A 19,926-nucleotide genomic window follows, 5' to 3' on the forward strand; every position below is an offset into this window, starting at 1 on the left:
GAAATGTGTCAAATCAGATATGGGGGCTAGAAAAAGTTGACAACTAATGATTTAAATAAACGTATACTTAAATACGGATTAGAAATCTAAGATTGCTCAGAAGTGGGAAAAATGTTCATTTACATTTAAACCATAATTCTAGAAAATCTAGCCTAACCCTGGTAGTCAATAAGAGTTTTATATAACTAATCATTTCTAAGTATACTTTTCAACAAGATATTTGTAAACTCTTTTACTAAAAGGATACTATAATATTTGAAGAATGTTATGAGCATATTCTAAATCACAAAAATCTTCTAGGAGGACAGCACACATCTTTTGTATAAATTGCAATGGGAAAACATTTTAAACTAAGAATATTTTAATTGTGGTAAAATAACATAGCATAAAATTTACCATCTTAACCATTTTTAAATGTATAAACTGAGAATCTTATATACTGGGATACTTTCAATTCAGACGAGTCAGTAGAAAGTAATATATTTATCCTTATTTATCCCTCAGAGTAAAGCCACCATGAAATTGTTTACACTTGTTTTGCAGGTCATTACTTCTTTTTATGTGGAACGAGGAGGAAATGCCATGTCCTTCATGGGGAAAGGTGTCACCAAGAGCACGATTCTTTGCTTGCTTCACTTATCCCATGAGATGATGGCCCAGGACCAGAGCTCGGTGAGAGCGCCAAAGGCCGCCTGTCTTCCGAACAGTTGCTAGAAAAGGAATGTGCGATGTCTAACACATTTCAAGTTTGCTATGTGAAAATGTCTCTTTGGACTTTTCTTTTCAGGAGACAAAAATGATTTTTCACAAAGACAGTTCTTAGAAGTTGTATATTACACAACTCTGAATTTTATTTGAAATTTATTTTGATTGAAATCTGCATTGTAGGCTACAGTTTTTTCTAAATCTGATCTGGAAAATAGCTGTTTTGAAGAAAAAGCGTTATATTTAACTTTTTAATAAGAAGTTGAGACTTTCGTTTGCCTTGGTTTGGCTAAATAATGAATTATAACCAAGTCTTAAGTACATTTTTACTTTGCTTGGATTTTTAAAAATTCAGAGTTATTTAAAACTCCCTGTGTTTTATCCTTAGAAACTTACTGTGTTTCTGTTTCCTTTTTGTGTGTTCTAGGAGTGGATGTCACTTTGGTTCTTGCCTTTGGGTAGTCACAGTGAAGAGCATGCTCCTGCTCAACAAGGGTTGGCCTGGTTGATTCCGTTATGGGTCGATCGAGACCCAGAGGTCAGTGTGAAGAAAAATCGAGTCCATTATGTGTAGATTACACAACAAATGAAACAAAACATATATGCAGATACATGTTCATAGTCTCCGAAACGAGATTATTTTAGTGACTCTCCCTTAAGCTCTATTTACCCCCTTGGGCTGCCATAACAAATAGACTTGGGGTGGGGGACTTGAATGACAAAAATTTATTTTCTCACAGTTCTGGAGGCTCGAAGTCTGAGATCAAGATGTCACCATGGTTAGGTTCTAGTGGGCGCTCTTGTTCTGGCTTTTAGTCGGCCACCTTCTCAATGTAGCCCGTGTCACCTTTCCCCTCTTCCTATTCTTACAGGGCCACCAATCCTATTGGATCAGGACCCCACCTGTATGGCCTCATTCAAGTCTTTGACCTAAAAACCCTAACCTCAGATACTGTCTCATTGAGGGTTAGGGCTTCAGTGTGTGGATTTTGGGGGACACAATTCATTTATAGCACCCTCTCTTCAGTCAGACTCCTTAGAATACAGATTAAAAATAGAAAAAGAGAAAGATTATAGAATCACTTTTTTGAAAGGACAGTGATAAATTACTGGAAAAGCCCAGCCTTTTTCAAACAATTTAGGACAGCTGCCAAGTGACATTTGAGCGTCATTTAGTAGAATAATACCATTACAGTGCAGTTTTATATTATTAATGAATTTTCCAGTTTTAGCCATTTGTGCACCAGTTTTTCTTTCTGTTTTTTCTTTCTTTTTTTTAAACAAACCACTTTTTGGGGTATGATTGACATGCAAAAAGCTGTACATATTTAAGCTTGGAGATAAGTATGCACCCCTGAAACCATCACTGCAATGAATGCCATAAACAATATCCTTCACTTCCAAAAGTTTCCTTCTGCCTTCTTTATTTATTTGTTTATTTTTGTGATTAAAACACTTAACATAGCATCTTCTCGCTGAGCAAATTTTTAAGTACCTAATATAGTACTGTTAACTGTATACACAGTCCATTAATTTCTAAGCAAGAAATGATTAGATCCTATTATAATAAAGCTTGATTTGTAGAAATGTTTCATTTGAACCTAGAGGTTACAATCTCCAGACAGATTGAATTTGGACTTGTTGCTTGACTATATTATGACTACATTATTTTTTGTTTTCTTATAGCAATAGTGAAACTCTATTTTGGTATCAGAATTCAGAAGTTTACCAAAATGCATAGCTTGAGCAGCTGTGGCACTATGCAAATATATTATACCATGCCAATCTTATTTGAAACATTTGTTTTACTTTAAAATAATTTTTGGGATAATGCTAAATGTTTTATAGAAAGATAATTCCATTACTTCCTTTTGAAAATAAGTTTCAAAAAAGTTAAAACCATTTGCAAGAAATACTGAAAAATTCAGAACAAAATGATAGATATTCTCTTTAAAAATGAGGAATGAACAGGAATAAAAAGATATATAAGCACTCTATGCTTTCCATAGAAAAAAAGCTTGTGAGGTATAATTTTTATAGCTGATTTTGACTTTTTGTGACGTTTGCTTTTATTTAACTTTTTTATTTTCTCTACTATTGCTTTCTTGAATTGTGGAATAGAATTTTGTTCATTAATACACTTACAGGACACTGTTTTCTATTACTGTTTTTTATAATTTAGGATCATCAAGACAATCTCATTAGAGTATGATTTTTATATACCATAATCATTAATAATTTATGTTAGGAAATCCGATTCTTTGACATGACAGCCTTTTCTTTCACTTGGACAGGTGAGGTTCACGTCCCTGGGATTAGGATCAGCACTGACCACCCTTGAATCTGGCTGTGCGGCCTTGGCGAACAGTTGTCAGAACATTTCGGGTGGGCTCTGGGGAACTGTGGTGAACATCCTCCTGGACCAGTGGGAATGCAGCATGGTGCGCCGGGAGGTATGCCTGTGTGCCTCCCACCGACTTCCTCTCTCCCCTGGAAATCCCTGGGAGGGGCCTCATAAACCACCCCACGCCCTGTTCAACATGGTGGACTGGCCACTGCCCTTTGTCTCTTCTGCCTGCAAAAAACCCAAATAAAATGGTGGTAGGGAATTGCAAAGGTATTCACAGTAAGTACTAGCGTGCTTTATTCTGATAAGGTTAAAGCAGAATTTGGTGTATTTTAATATGAGCCCTTCTCTTTTATTACACGTTGAAAAGTAGTTCACAGAAAAAAAATCTTTTACATTACCTCAATATTTATCAGTCTCTAATGCTTATAAAGCTTTAGTTAAGATAAGGGGCTGTCCAAATACTCTATAGTATTTATCACGTGCCGTGTAAAAGGAAAAGTAAACCCTATTCTAATTCTTTTATCAAAGTCATGAGTGATACAAATAGTTTTAAAAACAGTAATTAAACCATGCTTGGAGTCATATAAAAGACAACAGCAGATTCTGGGCCAACGTTAGCCACTTCCCGGTTCAAAATACAAAGGCTGTGTTTGTTTTTTAATGCAGTGCTTGAAATTGTAGTATCCTCCTGATTGACCAACTTTAAAGTTTATCTGTTGACTTCCAGTTAAGATGGTTGAAAATTTCACTCTCTTTGGATCCCTTGTTACCTGTTATTTTCCCATTATATTACAATCTTTCACTAAATAGACAGTGTTCGTACTTTTTATGATTATTTGATTTGGTCATCTTTAGGACCTAGGAGGTTTAGTGGAACATTTGTGTTTTATATTTCTAGTTAGCAAATATTTTTATTTCAGAGGCCTTTGTATGAGAGAGGGAGAAAAACGGGGAGAGAGAGAGAGAGAGAGAGAGAAGGAGTGTGTGTGTGGTCTGTAGGGGACGATAGCAACATAAAAATGTGTTTCCTAAATGCTACCAGACAGTTTATATTTTACACATCAGTTTTGGAAAAACAGAATTCTGAAGTAGGAAGAACTATACTTCCTGATGAAATAATTTGTCTTGTTAGGTCCTTACCTAACAAGAAGTGCAGTTTGGCCGTTCTCATAATGACGTGTCAGCGTGGGCAGTTGGCCAGTGATGTGTTTTCATTAAATTATAATATATTGGTTATTTCAGAGATGACAGCAAGATGGCAGTATTGACTTTTGTTTTTTAAATATATTTCAGGCTGCGTTCATTCTTCAGAATCTCCTTGTAATTCCAATGCCTTCAGTAATTATAAAGGATTATACTTGGCAGGTGGGTGACTTTAAACAATTATCAGCCTAGATTTTTAAGATTAATTGATGATAAATTGAGATTAATTATGATTAATTTGAGTTTAATTGAGTGTATATATATATTTAATTACTGATTAAATTTTATACAGGGCAACAGGATCTCTTAAAAGAAAATCTAGGAATTTTTTTTATGCTTGATCAGATTTATAAATTCATCTCTGTAGTGTTCAAAATAATTTTAAGTGGAATTAGTAATAGCTGACATGGTGTTTACTATATACTAGGTGCTCTTCTAGGAGCTTAACAAGTATTAGCTGTGTAACTGATTGTGAACCATTATTATCCTCATTTTGTAGCTAAAGAAACTCTAGTACAGAGGGTTTAAATGGTTTGCCCTGAATCACACACCTTTGCTGTCACCCTGGGCAGTCTCTCCTTTACCCATTCACTGTGTTGCCTCTCTAATTTAATAATAACAAATGTGCTTATGGTTAAATATGCATTGATACTGGCATATTTTTTCCTTTTCTGGGTTAGTGCACAGTTCAGGTGATAATTAATCTTTCTTTGGTTCCTAGTGGATTAATGTTTTGTTTCACGTTCTGACTATCAAGTCTCGTGGTACTTTTAACAGCCTGCTACTTGTTAGATGATTTGGAGGATAGAAAAGTGCTCTCCCTGGGGAGATGAGAGGCGTGTGTTTTCCCTACCCCGTTTCCTGTCCATCGATCCTCATCCTGTATGTGTGTGTATTTATCCCACTGTTGTATCTCACTCCCCAGGGTCCTAGATAAATCAGAGGTTTCTGTTCAGATTTTCTTTAGAGTGTGTCGTTGGAGGACCGTCTGAATCCAGTGGACGTGCAGTGAAAGCAGCCTGTCAGGCATTCCCCTGCAGCATGAACCCAGGTGGTCGTCAAGGCCGGATCTTACTTAGCTCTGGGAAGGTTCACTTTTCCAAACTTTTCCAAACCCAGGGCATCTCCGTCAGTTACTGAAAACCCCAGGCCACTTATCCACAGGTTCCTCTAATTTGTTCAACATTGCCTTCTGATCATGATTGCTTATTCACAGTCTGTGTTGTAATACAACCATCGGAGACAAAACCGGAAGGCGTACACAGGATTAATATTTATATTAACAATGTGGTAGTTTTGCTGCCTGTTATCCAATAGCTAAATCTTAAAACATGTTGTTTTTGGCTCGTATACAAATCATTGCTACTCCCCTTACTAAACTACTGACACTTGTATACGCTAAGCTTGGTGATGTACTGCCAACGAATGTTGTATTATTCAAGTAAATGGAATGTAAAGGCAAGGTACTAAGATCTGTGGGTTCTGGGAAAGCTCTTGGGACACGACACCATGGAACCACGTGTAGATGCTCATATTCTCGTGCAAGTTAAAGACTGTACAGCTCCTTCGTGTTGCTGCCGACATGCTTACTGCAGCTCGTGGCTTTGGTTCATCTCCAGTTGTTCATCCAGAATTAATTTTCTACTAAAAAGTTGATCTAAGTGAGCTTTTGGAGTCTTCTGCTTTGCCTGTTGGCCAGAATAAAAAATGTTTGAGAACTTCTGTCACCCCACACAGCACTTGATGATGCTGATGACACTTTTGCTAATCTGAAGCACAATTAGAAAAATAAGTCTACTCGTTTAAAGTGTTTTTTAATAAATTTAGATTTTCTTTCCTTTTTTTTGTGCTCTTTGTAGTTATTTTTTGTTTTTAAGTGTCCTCACTTAGCAGTATAAATAACTGGTAACCTAGTATTTGTCCCCCAATTTTGAAACACATTTAGTGAAACTTTAAATCCCAAAGTGGAAGCAGCTGCTGTAAGAAGGGAGAATGGTAGTCCTCAGAGCTAGGTAATGGGATTTTATCCTCGCTAGGAAGTTGTGACCTTTGCCAGTTTATACAGCTAGAAAGAAGGTGCTACATATCCAGTACTCTAAAATTGAAACTATCTTTGGTGGAACGATGAAAACTCTTATTCTACACAATGTTTCATTAACTTACCTCGGTGGCCATTTCCCAGTATTTTGGAGGACATAGCAGGAAGTAGCACCAGTATCTATGAGCCTTGTAAATATTTTATTTGGTTGAGGTAGATATTTGATGAACGGTTTTACAGAGAATTGCTGTTAACTGCTTTGCACAGTTTCGGTGCTGAGTCTAAATCGATGTCCTCTGTACTCATGTCCCTTGTCCCATGGGGCACTCTGCAGTCTCTTCTTCGTGACTACCCTTCCCACTTCTTCCCCCATGCACACCTCCATCTGTGTCACTGTCTGGGACTGTACTTCTCGGTGGTAATAATTTGTATATATAAACTATGAGTTAGGTAATTTACATATGGGTTTTCTTTTATTGTTGAGTGCTAGAAGTTTACAGGTTTCCTATCCAATGTGGCTCTTCTCCTATTTATGCTATTTTTGCTTTATTCCTGGTTCCAGTGTTGTCATACCTTTGTTTTTCTTTCTTTCATCCCTGCTGTACTTTTTCAGTCGTGTTATGATTTACCTTTCCTCATAATAGGCCCTAAATCTTTTCTGGAACAAGGTGTGACATAAGTCATTTAAAACTTTTAAAAATTAAAAAAAAATATATTTATTAAAAATGTTTAGCTGCTATAATCCACCCTACTCTTCCTCTTCTTTGAAAGGCACTAGCATTTAGTGTCTACACCATTAAAGTGGTTCCTTTTCATGTATTACCTTTGCGGCCTTTTTTCTTACCATTTAATTTAATCTTTCTAAGTAGAATGTATGTTTCAGGACCATATCTTTAATATGTTTTGTGTTTCTCTCAGCCCCACCGCAGAGAAGATAGCGCTCCATCAGTCTTTGCTAATGCCTGAAAGTGTGCAAAGCATTCCATTTAGCCCATTAGTCTTTAGATGTTGCTAAGTAAATAAAGTTAAAAACCGGGTCCTAATTTTTGTAGTAGCACAATCCCCCATTTACTTTTTCATGGATGCCGAAACGTATTCGAGGTGGGTGATCCTGGAGAGTAGGGGCCGGTAAAAGCCTGTCGTGCCATCGCCTCCCTTGGTGCCAGCGTCCCTAATGGGGGCCTGGAGACCAGGCTCCTGCTGCCCGAGAACCAGCTCTGGTGTCTCAGCCCGTGGTCACCACAGATCTTTTCTATTCGGGGCACTTTGTCCAGAGTGGTGTTTATAAATATCGGTCTTTCTTCGTTCAAGGCTCTGTTCCTCTATCCGGGAGAAAAAGCAGAGACATTGTCTAAGAGACCCTGTACTGTGTCATGTGACCCACCAGCCCAGAGTCTTTTTAAATCGGTTTCCCACAGTCTGACATGGATTCAGTACTGCTGGGTTTCGTTTGGGGACCATTGTCACAAGTCCAGGTCCCTGCAACTTTAGCAACCAGCGTAGAATTTTAGAGTTGCTTATACAAGGAGTCTGTTGGTTAGATAGGAATTATCTGTGTAGTTTGTTTCAGTTCATTTCTCTAAACCTTTGTTGAGTACCTGAGTATTGGGGACTCACCTATCAGATTTAATGCTCTAGGGCTCACGGTGTGTGGGGCAAGACAAACATGCCCAGGGACCATCACTACACTGTTTCAGTGTGATGGTAGTAGTTTACGTGCAGCTTTTGTTTATGAAAATTGTATCGAAAATTGTATCACATTTAAATGTAAAGGTAATTTCATGCATTTAAGTAATACAGTGAGTTGTCAGTTTGTGATGTAAATATACTTGTTTGTGCTTTATTTAGTTCCTTTTCATGTTTGTTATAGTATTTTGACTTGGCACATGTATTTTTTTTAATGTTATTTTGAAAAAAATTAGACTTATGAAAAAGTTATAGAAACAGTACAATTTTTATATACCCTTCACTCAGATTGCCCAAATGTTATAATTTTACCAAATTTGCTTTAGCTCTAATACCTTTTTTCGGAACTGTTTCAGTTGCAGACATAACACTTTTTTTCCCCATAAACACTTAAGTATGAGTTTCTTGAAAACAAGGACATTTTCTTACAAAATCACCATATAATTATCAAAGCTAGGAAATTACTCAAATTTTTCTGATTGTACCACTGCTGTCCTTTATATAATAGAAAAAGGGAAAAAAAAAAAAAGCCCCAGTCAGAATCTAGGATCCGATACAAGAATGTATATATGGTTTCTTTCATCTAAAATAGTTCCTAAATCTCTAACATTTATGACCTCAGCATTTTTGAGGTGTGCATGCTATTTAAATAGTTTCCGTAATATGCTTTTAATTAGGTTCTTCTGTTTCCTCATGGTTAGAGTCAGGTTATGCATTTTTGGCAGGTGCATTCTTCTTAGTGCATCATATGGGGAGACATGCTATGTCTCTGTCCTATCACTGGTGATACTAGCTTTGCTTACTTGGTTCAGGTAAAGCCTGCCTGTTTTCGTCATTGTGGAGCTATAGCTTTTCCTGTGCAGGGAGACACTTGGAGACTAAATATCTATTTCTCATCAACCTTCTTTCACTAGTTTTAACTTCCATTCATGATTCTTGTCTGAAACAATTATTATAGAATGATTGTCAAATGGTGATTTTCTAATTCCATCGTTTCTTCTATATTTATTACATTTTACTGTAAGGAAGAGCTTTCTGTTCTTCCCCCTTTATTTATTTATTCACTCTTTAAATTTACACTAGTATGGACTCAAGAAAACTTAGTTTGTTTCATGAGTTAGAATCTGTTTTCTATTATTATTTATTTCCATGTTCAGATTGTTCCAGATTTAGCGAGGAGGAGCCATCGTGCAGACGTGTGTCCTTGTAGCATGTCTTCATCAGTCTTGGAGCATTTCCTTGCTGTCTGGCATAGCAGGGTGTCCTGGACGGCCCCAGTCCCAGCCTGGATCAGACGTTTTCTCACAGCCCTGATTTCTCTCAGTGCAGAATGGTCCGGAATGAGAGCTGGGGCCTAGAAATGCTCATTGTACTGGGGTCACTGTGTCCATGCACTCCCACTGGCCTCGGCTTCGAACTGTCTGCATGTGTGTGTGTCTGTGTTGACTCATTTATAGTGATACGTCATTTTCACGTTTGATGTGATAATTACCAATGAATATTTTTCACCTTTTGATGTGTTCATCGTGAATCATCATGAGTATTGATTTCACAAAACAATAAATACTTGGTGTCTGAGAAGCAATATCATTTTAACTACATTCGTAATTTGTATGTAGTTAAGGATTTTTTCTGTAACTAGTGTCATTTTCCCCCCTATGTCTGGATTACATTACAGCATTTAAAAACTTGGTTATATTATCAAAGTATTTCTTTTTTGTTCTTGAAAATATTAATTTATTCTTCTTAAATGTAATTTTCATTTTGCTTCTAGTGTCTTTTGAATCATAAGCTAATGGCTATATTAGTACTCTGACACTAGGAGTAAAATACATGTTTGAAAATTAACATTATAGCTTATTGCATCCTTGAGAACAATATTTTAAAATTAATTGGAGTGTTCTATGACCTACTTAATTTGCTGTTTTCTTTGCAAATTTGTAATGATTTGAAGAGTTTCCTTTCTTTGTACACTGTCCTCCTCAGCTCTCCCTGGCAGTTTTGTGGGTGATCTGGCAGCCGCAGCACTCACCTGAGGGCAAAGCTGGTAAGGATGGAGACATCTTGAGACAGTAATTAGACCATGCTTATTTCCCCACTACGCTGGGAGACAGCCCCTTCCATTCCTGACAGTTGCGGAGTGGAGCCTGGCATGGGCGTGAAGGACTTCATTGTTCCGGCCCTGGGACCATTAGTCATCTGTGCAAAGCTTGAGTCAGACCATCTTTTGTGCATATGCTGGGCTCGGCTGCGCTGCCATAAGTCAGGCTCTGGTGCTAATAGGCTGTTGCCAGTAGGAAGCTTGGGCATGTGGAGAGTGGGGATCCAGGTTTCATGCTTAGTTAAAAGAAATCAAATAAAAAATAAATAATAGATAATGGTTATGCAGTATGTACATAGTCCAGATCATGTGGTTTTCTTGGAGAAGTTGAAAATATTTTGAATGGATTTTCTGAATTTTTAAAAGAAATTATTTTTTTTGAGTAATAAATACATATGGTTACAAAAGCTCATATAGCTTATAATGAAATTCACTACCCCTCTGCATTCACAGAGACGGATTTTGATTCTTCATTATGTTTGCAATAATATGTTTGCTCCTTTACTGTGTCCATATGTCGTATTTATCTCGTTTAAACAATGTCCTGCCAATATCGTTGTTACCTTTCTTAGTTTCTCCACTGGTCATCCCTGCTGTTTCTGCTCATGTTCTCTGGGGATCTTATCTCTTGGCTCTTCGTTTACAAGATAAGATGTGGCTAAGCTGTTGCTATCCTTTCATCATATCTCCTCCCCTCTCTGCTCATCTTTGCCAGTTTTATTCTCACTTTTACTTTGCGAAGGCTGAGTACATTCACATTCTCTTCCGCAGCCTCCATTTATCTACAGAGAGGTTGATTCTAAAAAGTGAAAACCAGCAGTTCCCTACAGAGCCATTTGGTGGGCTGCGTTACACTGTTATTTCTGCTTCCTGGACCTTGAGCCCTCTGGCACGCAGATGGAGAGTCCTGGTATTTATGTGTATATATGTGCACGCATGCATGCGTGTGTGTGTATTAAAAATTTTAATTTGGGTGATTTTTTTCCCTTAGAGTTTCTATTTATTTTTTCTTGCATTCTTAATCCATATTCTATCTCAAGCTTTTCTAAGCCCTAAAGCATCCTTTCTCTTTAGTTAGAATTTCATTTCCTAGTAATCATTCTCAAAATAAGTGTATTTCTACCTTGAAACAAATGCAGGAGTGATAAGCTTCTGGAGTTCTTGCATATTTGAAAATGTATTCAACTTCAGTGAATTGATAGTTTGAGCCAGTTACCAGGTATTAGATTGAAATTGTTCCTTATGAGAATTTTGCTCCATTGTCTTCTGACTTTCTGTCCTGCTGCTGAGAAGTTGGATACCTATCTGCTTCTTACCTCTTCATGGCTCACTTTTTCTTTTGCCATATTGTCTTTCTCTATGATGTTCTAGAATTTTGTGATTATGTGCCAGTCTTCATTTCTCTTGCTTGACATTCATTAAGCTCATTAACTTAAAAGATGGATTTTAGACGACAGTGGGTTTGCATCCCCTGTCCTTTTAGCAGATGGTGTAACCATCAGCCTTTGCAGGCCTTTGTGGAATAAAGAATCAGCAGATTTAAGAGCTTTTGAAGAGCTTGTTTTTGACAGTTTACATTCCTTCGTCTATTTTTCTTAAACCCTTGTGAATTTTGGACTGTGGCTGTAACTCATCCAGAAAGCAATTCTATAGACAATTTTGCAAATGTAAAAGTTCTGAATAATTTCATATAATCTATGTAATAAAATATTTTCACATTCTTCTAGGCATATTATGAAATATATTTAGAAAACTAGTGTTGCACTACTTTGTTTCACAATTTTATTTTATTGATTTTCTGAGGTTTGTTCGGTAGTGGGAGGTAAGCTAGTAAACTTAGCGGAAAGATTTATAATTCTCATCTTGTGGTGAATTCCTTCCCTGAATTATAACAAGGAGGGCTTGAATTTGTGGTGTTCGGCAACTATTGCGAGTCTCTTGTGTGTTTGACATGTTTTATACGTTTAGGGATGTTGTAAGTGGCTGCAAAGATAGGACGTTTTGAAGCTGTGACTGTTAGAATTGCTCGGAGGTTGTGCATGGCTTACTTCATCCTGGGTAATTAGCTAAGGTGATGCAGGAAAGGGCCCCGCTGCCTGGAACATAATAATTGGGAGCACGCAACCCTGTTCTCCTGTCCTTCTCTCTGTTTCACCTGCTTCTTCTAGACCTCAGCATTGCAAGTTACACAGTGACCATCACGTGCTGGCTGCCCGGGAAGTAGTCTTATTTCTTCTTAAATATGTAAATTCCTCTACTTATAAGGAGTGCGCTCACAGTATTGGATAGGTTTATTAGAACAGAACAGTAACATTCAAAACCATTAAAGGTATTTAATATTAATTTTAATGATAGTATCTTTGAAAAGAGGGTTAACGGAAATAATCGTATTAATGTAATTCTACCTTTAACTTGTAAATTATTTTATCTTCCTGGATAGTAAGTTTTAATGCTCATCTTTCCTTGGTGACGAGGAGGCATGAAAGTAGAGACACATACACAAATCTGACAGTTAATGATAAATTTTGAATATGTTTTGATCATACCTTTCCTGTTGGCACTTAGATTTCTGTTTTCTATCTTTTACTTTTCTCTCCCTTATGATCTGTCTTAAAATCTTTATTTTCCAAGAAATAGAAATATTTATAAGTATTTGGGATTATTTGCAAACTTGAAACTAATCCTGTTGCTTGACTTTTTAACCATTGGATAGTCCAAGAAAAGTAGTGACTAGCAGTGCAAATAGTTATTTGAAGAAAAGTACAAAGAGGTTAAAATTGAGTAATGGCAGATTCTTTTCAACCTCTTGGTGGAAAGTGTGTCTGATGTGCATGCATTGTGGGCGTTTCCTTTGCAGAGTTCATTTGGTGGGAAGTTAAGTGACAGACAGACTTGGATATTGATGAGCCTTTACATCTTATCTAGCTTGTTGATAGGTATAAAATACTTCTGAATATAATTACTTAGACTACAATATTTCAGATATTTTAATACTTATTGTTCTGTGTAGGTTACAAAATATTGCTTTTATTGTGTTTGTGGCTCAAGTATGTAATTACTTGTTTAAAAGCTGTACCATTTCATAGAAAAATTTAAAACTAAACGGCCCCTCGGGAGACAGATCAGCCTCTGCCTTGAGTGGATTTTTAGGCTCAAAGCCCTAGGGTCCTGTGAGATAATGCCCTCATCAGGCTGCTGCCAGTGTAGAGGCCGGAGGCAGGTGAAGGGGGTCTGGGGGCTTTGGAGCTCCCATGGGTCTTTGCGAGGGAATTCCGTCATGAATCACCGTGTCTCTCTTTTTCTTCCTCCTTCCTATAGGGCCCCTGCGTGCATGACGAGGACTCTGGCCTGTCGCTCGTGGGAAAACCCGCCCTTCAGGCGCTTTTCTATCACTGCCGTTTTTATGAACATTTGAATCAGATGGTAAAACATTGTTACCTGGGACGGTATACATTTGATTTGAGTTGTTCTGCTCTTAATGCAACTTCAGAAGGCAGTGATTTAAATGGTAAGTACATTATATTTACATTTCAAAAAGATGTAACATTTTTTTAAACAGTTAAAGAGACCCATGTGTTTGTTACAAAATATTTGAAAAATAGTGGCAAGTGCGTAGGACAAGCGTTCAGCCCTAGTCCCACTACCCAGAGGTTACCTTGGCTGACTCAGGTGTATTTTCTTCCAGTCTTCGTTCTCTGTGTAGCTTTTGTTTGTTTTGCATAATTGTGTTCACATCTTACGTACATTTTCACTAAACATTGCCTAAGCACTTTTCTAGGTTATAAATTCTTCATGGAAACCATTTTTGAAATCATATAAATGTTTCATAAGTTATTTCATGCCCTTCAGCAAAGTTCTATAGTTTTGTTCTCTATTATTATCTTGAACTTTGGGAAGGTTCCTCCTAGGCAATCAAGAATGAGAGAATGAGACCTTTTCCTACTAAATTTTCTAATTGTTTTGCTAATGAAAAGTTGTTTGTATTTGTCATGTTACTCATTTGTCAAAATATCTTGCTGAAACCTTTTAATTTCTATTTTGGAGTCCCTTGGATTTCCCAAGTATGAGATCTTAGCACATATAATAATAATTATGTCTTATAATAATTGATAATAATTTAATAAAAATAAATTGAATTTTAAAATTAATTTTTAAAGTAATTATTAAAAATCTTGATGTTATTTCACACTTACAGAAAAAGCACAAGAATAGTACAGAGAATTCCCAAATGTTCACATTTTACTATTTTTGCCCCTCCGTGCCATGTGTATGTATGCATATGTGTATGTGTGTATAAATAAAGTTTATTTATGTGCACATATCTGTATGTATATATTTTTGTGAACTGTTAAAGAGTAAATTGCAGACATTAAATTCCTTTACTTTGAAATATGTAAGTGTAAATTTCTAATTCACTTTTCTCCTTACTTCTTGGAGGAAAATGACATTTGATAAACTGTTTGAACATTCTGAATAACTGCCCCTATTAGGAAAGGGACCCATTTAATCGTTTGTCTGCGTTATTCAGAGCATGAACCAACAGCATTGAAATCTGCTGTGAGCTTGTTAGAAATGCACATTTATGGCCCCTACGCTGGTTTGGGGGAAATGAATTTCTGGGAATAGGACCCAGGAACTGTTTTCACAAGCTGTGTGGTTCTCATGCACGTTAGTGTTTGGGGGCTGATGCTCTTGAAGAATTGCGTAAGAGTAAGCTAAAGCACAGTCAACTAATTGTCATTAAACTTTTTGTGAAACAAATTTTATATATGAATTAAGAAAATAAAAATTAGCAAACCTCTTGCCGTAGTTCTTAATTGGTTTCAAGTAATGAGTGTTTTTTCTGTTAATGTTACAGTACCCAGGAGACTATTCATGCTGACAGTTTTCCTGTTGTCACAGGTTTAGATGACTCATTCAAGTTTTGGAGGGCTCCATCGAGGATGTCCAATCAAGATCCAGCTCCAAGTTCTCTCTCCACCTCGGAGACAATGGTACTTCCAAAGAATTCATAGTGCTTCATGGTGAATCTGACAGTTTCAGTCCACACAGTGGAGAGATGAGAATGGACAGGAAGCCTAAGGTCCGCTGATAATGGCTGTGATCTACTTCAAGTGCTGTCTGCAGAACTAGGGCCTCCCTTGCTGGTACCGTCAACCAAATATCCTTTCAGACGGGTTTTCAACCTCGTCCCTACCTTTTTGGATAGACTCAACAGTTAAAAATGTTTATCAGTAGTAGTAGAAGAAGAAAACAGATCTCATGTGGTTAATGTTTGATTACCCTGAAATTTTGCTTAAGGACAAGGCACTTTGGAGAAAGTTCCCATTTCAGTGATTCCACTATGGTACCGATGCACACGCTTCTAATTCTACAGCGTCAGATAGAAAGCTCTTGATTATGTGAAACACCTGAAATTCATGTGTCTCTGCTTGTCTTTTTTTCTCCTTTTTCTTTTCATTCATAAGTTACTTTGTTCTGAAAAGTTTGAGACACTGAGTATTTGTAAATTATAACTGATACCTGGTTTCATTCGTTTTACAAGGTATAAAATCGTTCCTTCTCAACTGGGAAACATTACTCAAGTGTGAAGTGTTTTTGGAACATTGTTACTGTGTTGTAGAAGCTATTAGGAAGGCACCCCTGCTTCCAGGAGCAAAAATAGAGGAGAATAAAGAATATACAGCCGTTAATTAGACGCACTTACTACAGCTTCTCAAGAGGCTGGTACTTTTTGCTACAGTTCTAAGAGTCTTTATTTTTTTCTAGACTCAGAAGAGTTTTTGAACATTCTAAATAAATACAATGTTTTATTTTGAGTGCTTGAAACTTTATTTGGAAAGATAGAATCATTACTCCAGTTCCACTAGATGTCATGCTTTCCTTTCCAAGCTAGAAACAGTATATATCTTTGTCTCAGTAAGAGAAATAATGATATGATTAAGTGCAGAAAGGAATGCTGGTTATTTAGTTCACAGAAGGACAGTATTAACATATGCTTAAAAGTAATTCTTGGATTACCTTGTTTGTTTAAGGGGCTATTGACTAACCTGGAAATCTTTACATTCTTCAATTCTTTGCTTATAGTAGGCACTCAGGAGAAAGCAATTGCTGTAATTAACTCCAAGCTATCTTAGCTATTTTGTAGATATCAAGTTGTATTTATCCTATACAAGAAGACTGAAGTACAAAAAGAAAAAGCAAACAGAACTTTTGTATTTCTTTATAATAATATATAAATATTATAGATGAGGATACTAGATTTTCCAAGAAAAACTTTGGAAATGTTATTTCTTGTAATCATTATTAAAATAGAAGCACCTCTATTAATGTAGATGTCTTTAATTTGTGTTAGGATGTCACATACACTTTTAGAAATATACTAATGAAATCTGGTTTTTTTTTTGGAATTGTTATATATATAGTTTTATGTAAGATTTATTTTTTGTAGTTCCTCAAAAGACTAGTATTATCTATTAGAATTTTTATAGTCAACTCTTTTTTTCTTTTTTTTTGGATTCCAAACAGAGTAGTTTTGGCAGTGGTGGCTTCACCAAATTCACCAAATTGGTGACTTTTAGTTACAAAAGTAGTCTAATTACACCAGTTCTACTAATTGTCAGTGTTTTCCTTTTTGTGCCAGAGATACTATGTACCTTTGTCCCAACAGGAGAAAAATGTAGAGAATTTATTTATTATACCAGTATTACTTCTAACCTCAACTGTCAGTACCCAGACCAACTAAACTTTCTCAGGTATAAGAAAATGTTGAAATTACAAATTGAGCTATCAGTTGAGTGGATGTAAGTTTCCTAATGCACTCATCTGTTTATTTATATAATTATTTTGTGTATCTCTTAGAATTGAGAAAAGATGCAATTTGTTGAGTGGTTTGTTTGTTTTTCTATTTTGTCTTTCCAAGGAAAGCATTATGTTTTGATTTGCGTCCTGTCATCCCTTGTGCTGGATCATTATCCATTCTCTGCTGCAGATGCCACCATAGGGACTTTAATGGTCTATCTAATGAATATTGTTCAGTTGTTTGGCAAGCTCGGCATGGATTGCCACTGGTATGTTTTGTCAATTACAAATAGAGTAAGGAGTGTCATTGTCACCTTGGGGGCATTGCCCTTATAAAGAAGCTCTTCAGAGGCCTCCATTCAACCGAATCTCTCCTTCCCCAGTAGGGTCAGGCATTAGTTGTTTTCCTCCTGAAATCTCATTTCCGGTTCTCAGAACCCCCAGACTAGTTTATGCCCAGCACATACCAGTGTGCAGTGACAGCTCTGTGACCAAAATGTGGTCTTTTAAAAAATACATTAAGAGAGAACAAAGGAAGAAAATAAGGATTTGTACTATGGAAAAAGGTAGGGTACAAATCTACTCACATACTTAAAACATGGCAAAATATAGGGTATGAAAAGTTTCTGAGGGATTTGAGATGGGGATCAGCCAGGAGAGCTGTCTGTTTTTGGATATGAAGAGGTAAGCTATAATAGCTATAAAGACCTAAAGCTATTTCAGCAGAGTAACATGGCATGAAACATTACAATGGACACTTGATTGGTGGTAGCTGAAAGTTTGTTATAGAATGGAGAGTAGGTTGAGGACAGTTATGGCAAGGATGGATCTAAGAGGCTTTTACAAGGGAAAGTAGTTTTTTGTTGTTTGGTTTTTTGTTTTCTTTATTAGTTTCAGGTGTACAAAACAATGCAATAGACATTTCACCCCTCACAAAGTGATAATCTCCCATCCCCCAATCTATTGCCCTCTGACATCGTATATGTCTATTAAAATTCCATTGGCTCTATTATTCCCTATGCTGTACTCAGTATCCTGTGACTGTATATAATAAATTATAGTTGACATTCAATATTATTCAACCTTAGCTTCAGAAGTACAGTGCAGTGGTCAGAAATCTACACCGTCCCTGAAGTGGTCTCCCTAATAAGACATGTGCCCATCTGACACCCTACAAAATCTTTACAACATTATTGGTTATATTCCCCAGATGGTTACTAGAAGGGAAGAGTGTGGGGATGAGGGAGAAGGGGAAGGGATTAGACAGCATACATTGGTAACTACAATATTGCCACGGGGATATGAAAGGGAAAGTAGTTTTGACGTAGGGGTCAGCGATAGGGCCTGCACAGACCTCTGGTGTGGTGACCCCAGGAAATCCTGGGGAGATGGCAGTTTGCATGAGAATGGAGAGAGAGAAAGACAATGATGTATTTGTTTAAATAAATTTCAACTGCCTACAGATTACCTGGGATCTAAGAACCTGCGTATTTTAGTTAAAAGGAACATCAAGTGAGATTCTAGTTCCTAAGTGTTGGTAATACAGGCCCGTGGGCTGTAGTACAGTGAAAATTCACAAGTGATTTGTTTTTGGTATGAAACCTCAATGTCAGTCTATTAATAAAGCTTAGGTATTGATGTTTCGTGATATCTCAATTTTTTTTTTTCTAATATAATTTTTTTGTATGTGACATTAGAATGAATATGACGGCAGATAAGAATAGGATATTATTCTGTTCCATGTGCATAGCACATGCTATTTTATAAATATTATTTAAAAAATTATTAGAAGGAGCAAATAATATATTTTTTTTTGTTTTTTTCTGTATTTGGTACTCACTTTGGTAAGTGTGAAGCTTTCCAAACTGAGTTACTATAGATTGATAGCAGTTTCTGTCAAGTGCAAAGATTTAAAGAAGCCTACCAAAACATTTTGAACTAGATTTCAACAATAATATTCTGCAGGAACTGTAACTGAAGTAAAATGGGTTTGAGTCTCATTATATATTTGTACTAAAATATACTTTCTTAATTTGGATAAAAATCAATCGTTTCATATAGTAAATGTTAATGTGTGGAGAGAGCCGGCATCTTGGCCATTAGAGCTCAGATGACAACACGCGCTGCTTTGCTGTGACCTTCAGCCCCTGTGACCTGCCACAGATGGGTTCAGTCCAACCTGCACCATTTGAGGGCGGTGCCCTGTCACACATGGAGAAACCGTGTCTTAGAGCACTTCCTGTGTGGCCTGAGATCACAAAGCCAATAGGGGTGGGATAGGACCAGCACTAGGAAACGCGTTCTCTTAAGTTAGTGCAGTACAGCTGAGGGACCCAGGGCAGCGTCCCGGTCATAAACGGCTGCCTGTGAGTAAGCGATCTTAGCCTTAGGCAGGCGAGAAGCTTCTGTCATCATCTGCTCCTTCCTTCAGTGGTGTTTTTCTGAGCTTGTTTTAAATTTTATAGTGTACACAATCTAATTTGAATCATGAATCTGTACACCTAAAGTGATTTGAACTTCTTGTTACAATTTGGTTACAATTAAGGATTATAAGTTGTGAAGCATACCTAAAATCCCCTAGAAACTTCTTATACCTTCTTTTTGCTATGTGTTAAAAATGTGAGTAGATTTTATTCTTTTTTTTTTTATACCACAAATCCTCATTTTCTTCCTTTGTTCTCTTTTAATTAAAAAAAAAAAATCAAACAGCCTGTTTAGGCACCAATACTGTTTCTGATGAAAGAGGATGGAAGGTATTATAAAATCATTCTGACAAATAAAATATGCAACTCCTAAATTAACTTTCAAAATACTTTAAAGTATCTAGTGAACTCTTTTGTTTCTGCAAGGCAGAATACAAAGAAAATTATCTCTGAACATTTGATGTAGTTTGTTTAGATGAAAGAAAAAAAATTTTAAACTCAAATTCTACTTTGATGTGGTAAATGACTTTGCTACTTCCCGCTATTTCAAAGCAACTCTTAAAATTATAACTGCATATTTTACAATGAAGCATGATTTAGAAAGCTTCTTTAGTTATCA

General features: G+C 36.6%; 1 protein-coding gene across 8 annotated transcripts in view; it reads left to right on the plus strand.

Moving 5' to 3' along the window:
• The window catches only part of RTTN (rotatin), a 126,413-nt gene that overhangs the window by 59,746 nt on the left and 46,741 nt on the right, over positions 1–19,926 (plus strand). For all 8 annotated transcript variants that reach the window (XR_012498708.1, XR_012498703.1, XR_012498702.1 and 5 more), the window contains exons 29-34: positions 544–672; positions 1,133–1,243; positions 3,000–3,158; positions 4,349–4,420; positions 13,402–13,591; positions 14,986–15,077. Coding sequence is in view for 1 of the 8 variants with exons in the window: in XM_074339859.1 (XP_074195960.1) it covers positions 544–672; positions 1,133–1,243; positions 3,000–3,158; positions 4,349–4,420; positions 13,402–13,591; positions 14,986–15,077 (753 nt within the window). In the remaining 7 variants the exon portion in view is untranslated. The remainder of the gene's footprint in view (positions 1–543; positions 673–1,132; positions 1,244–2,999; positions 3,159–4,348; positions 4,421–13,401; positions 13,592–14,985; positions 15,078–19,926) is intronic.

The sequence above is a fragment of the Rhinolophus sinicus genome, linkage group LG09, assembly GCF_036562045.2.
Source record: "Rhinolophus sinicus isolate RSC01 linkage group LG09, ASM3656204v1, whole genome shotgun sequence".
Classification (NCBI taxonomy): domain Eukaryota; kingdom Metazoa; phylum Chordata; class Mammalia; order Chiroptera; family Rhinolophidae; genus Rhinolophus; species Rhinolophus sinicus.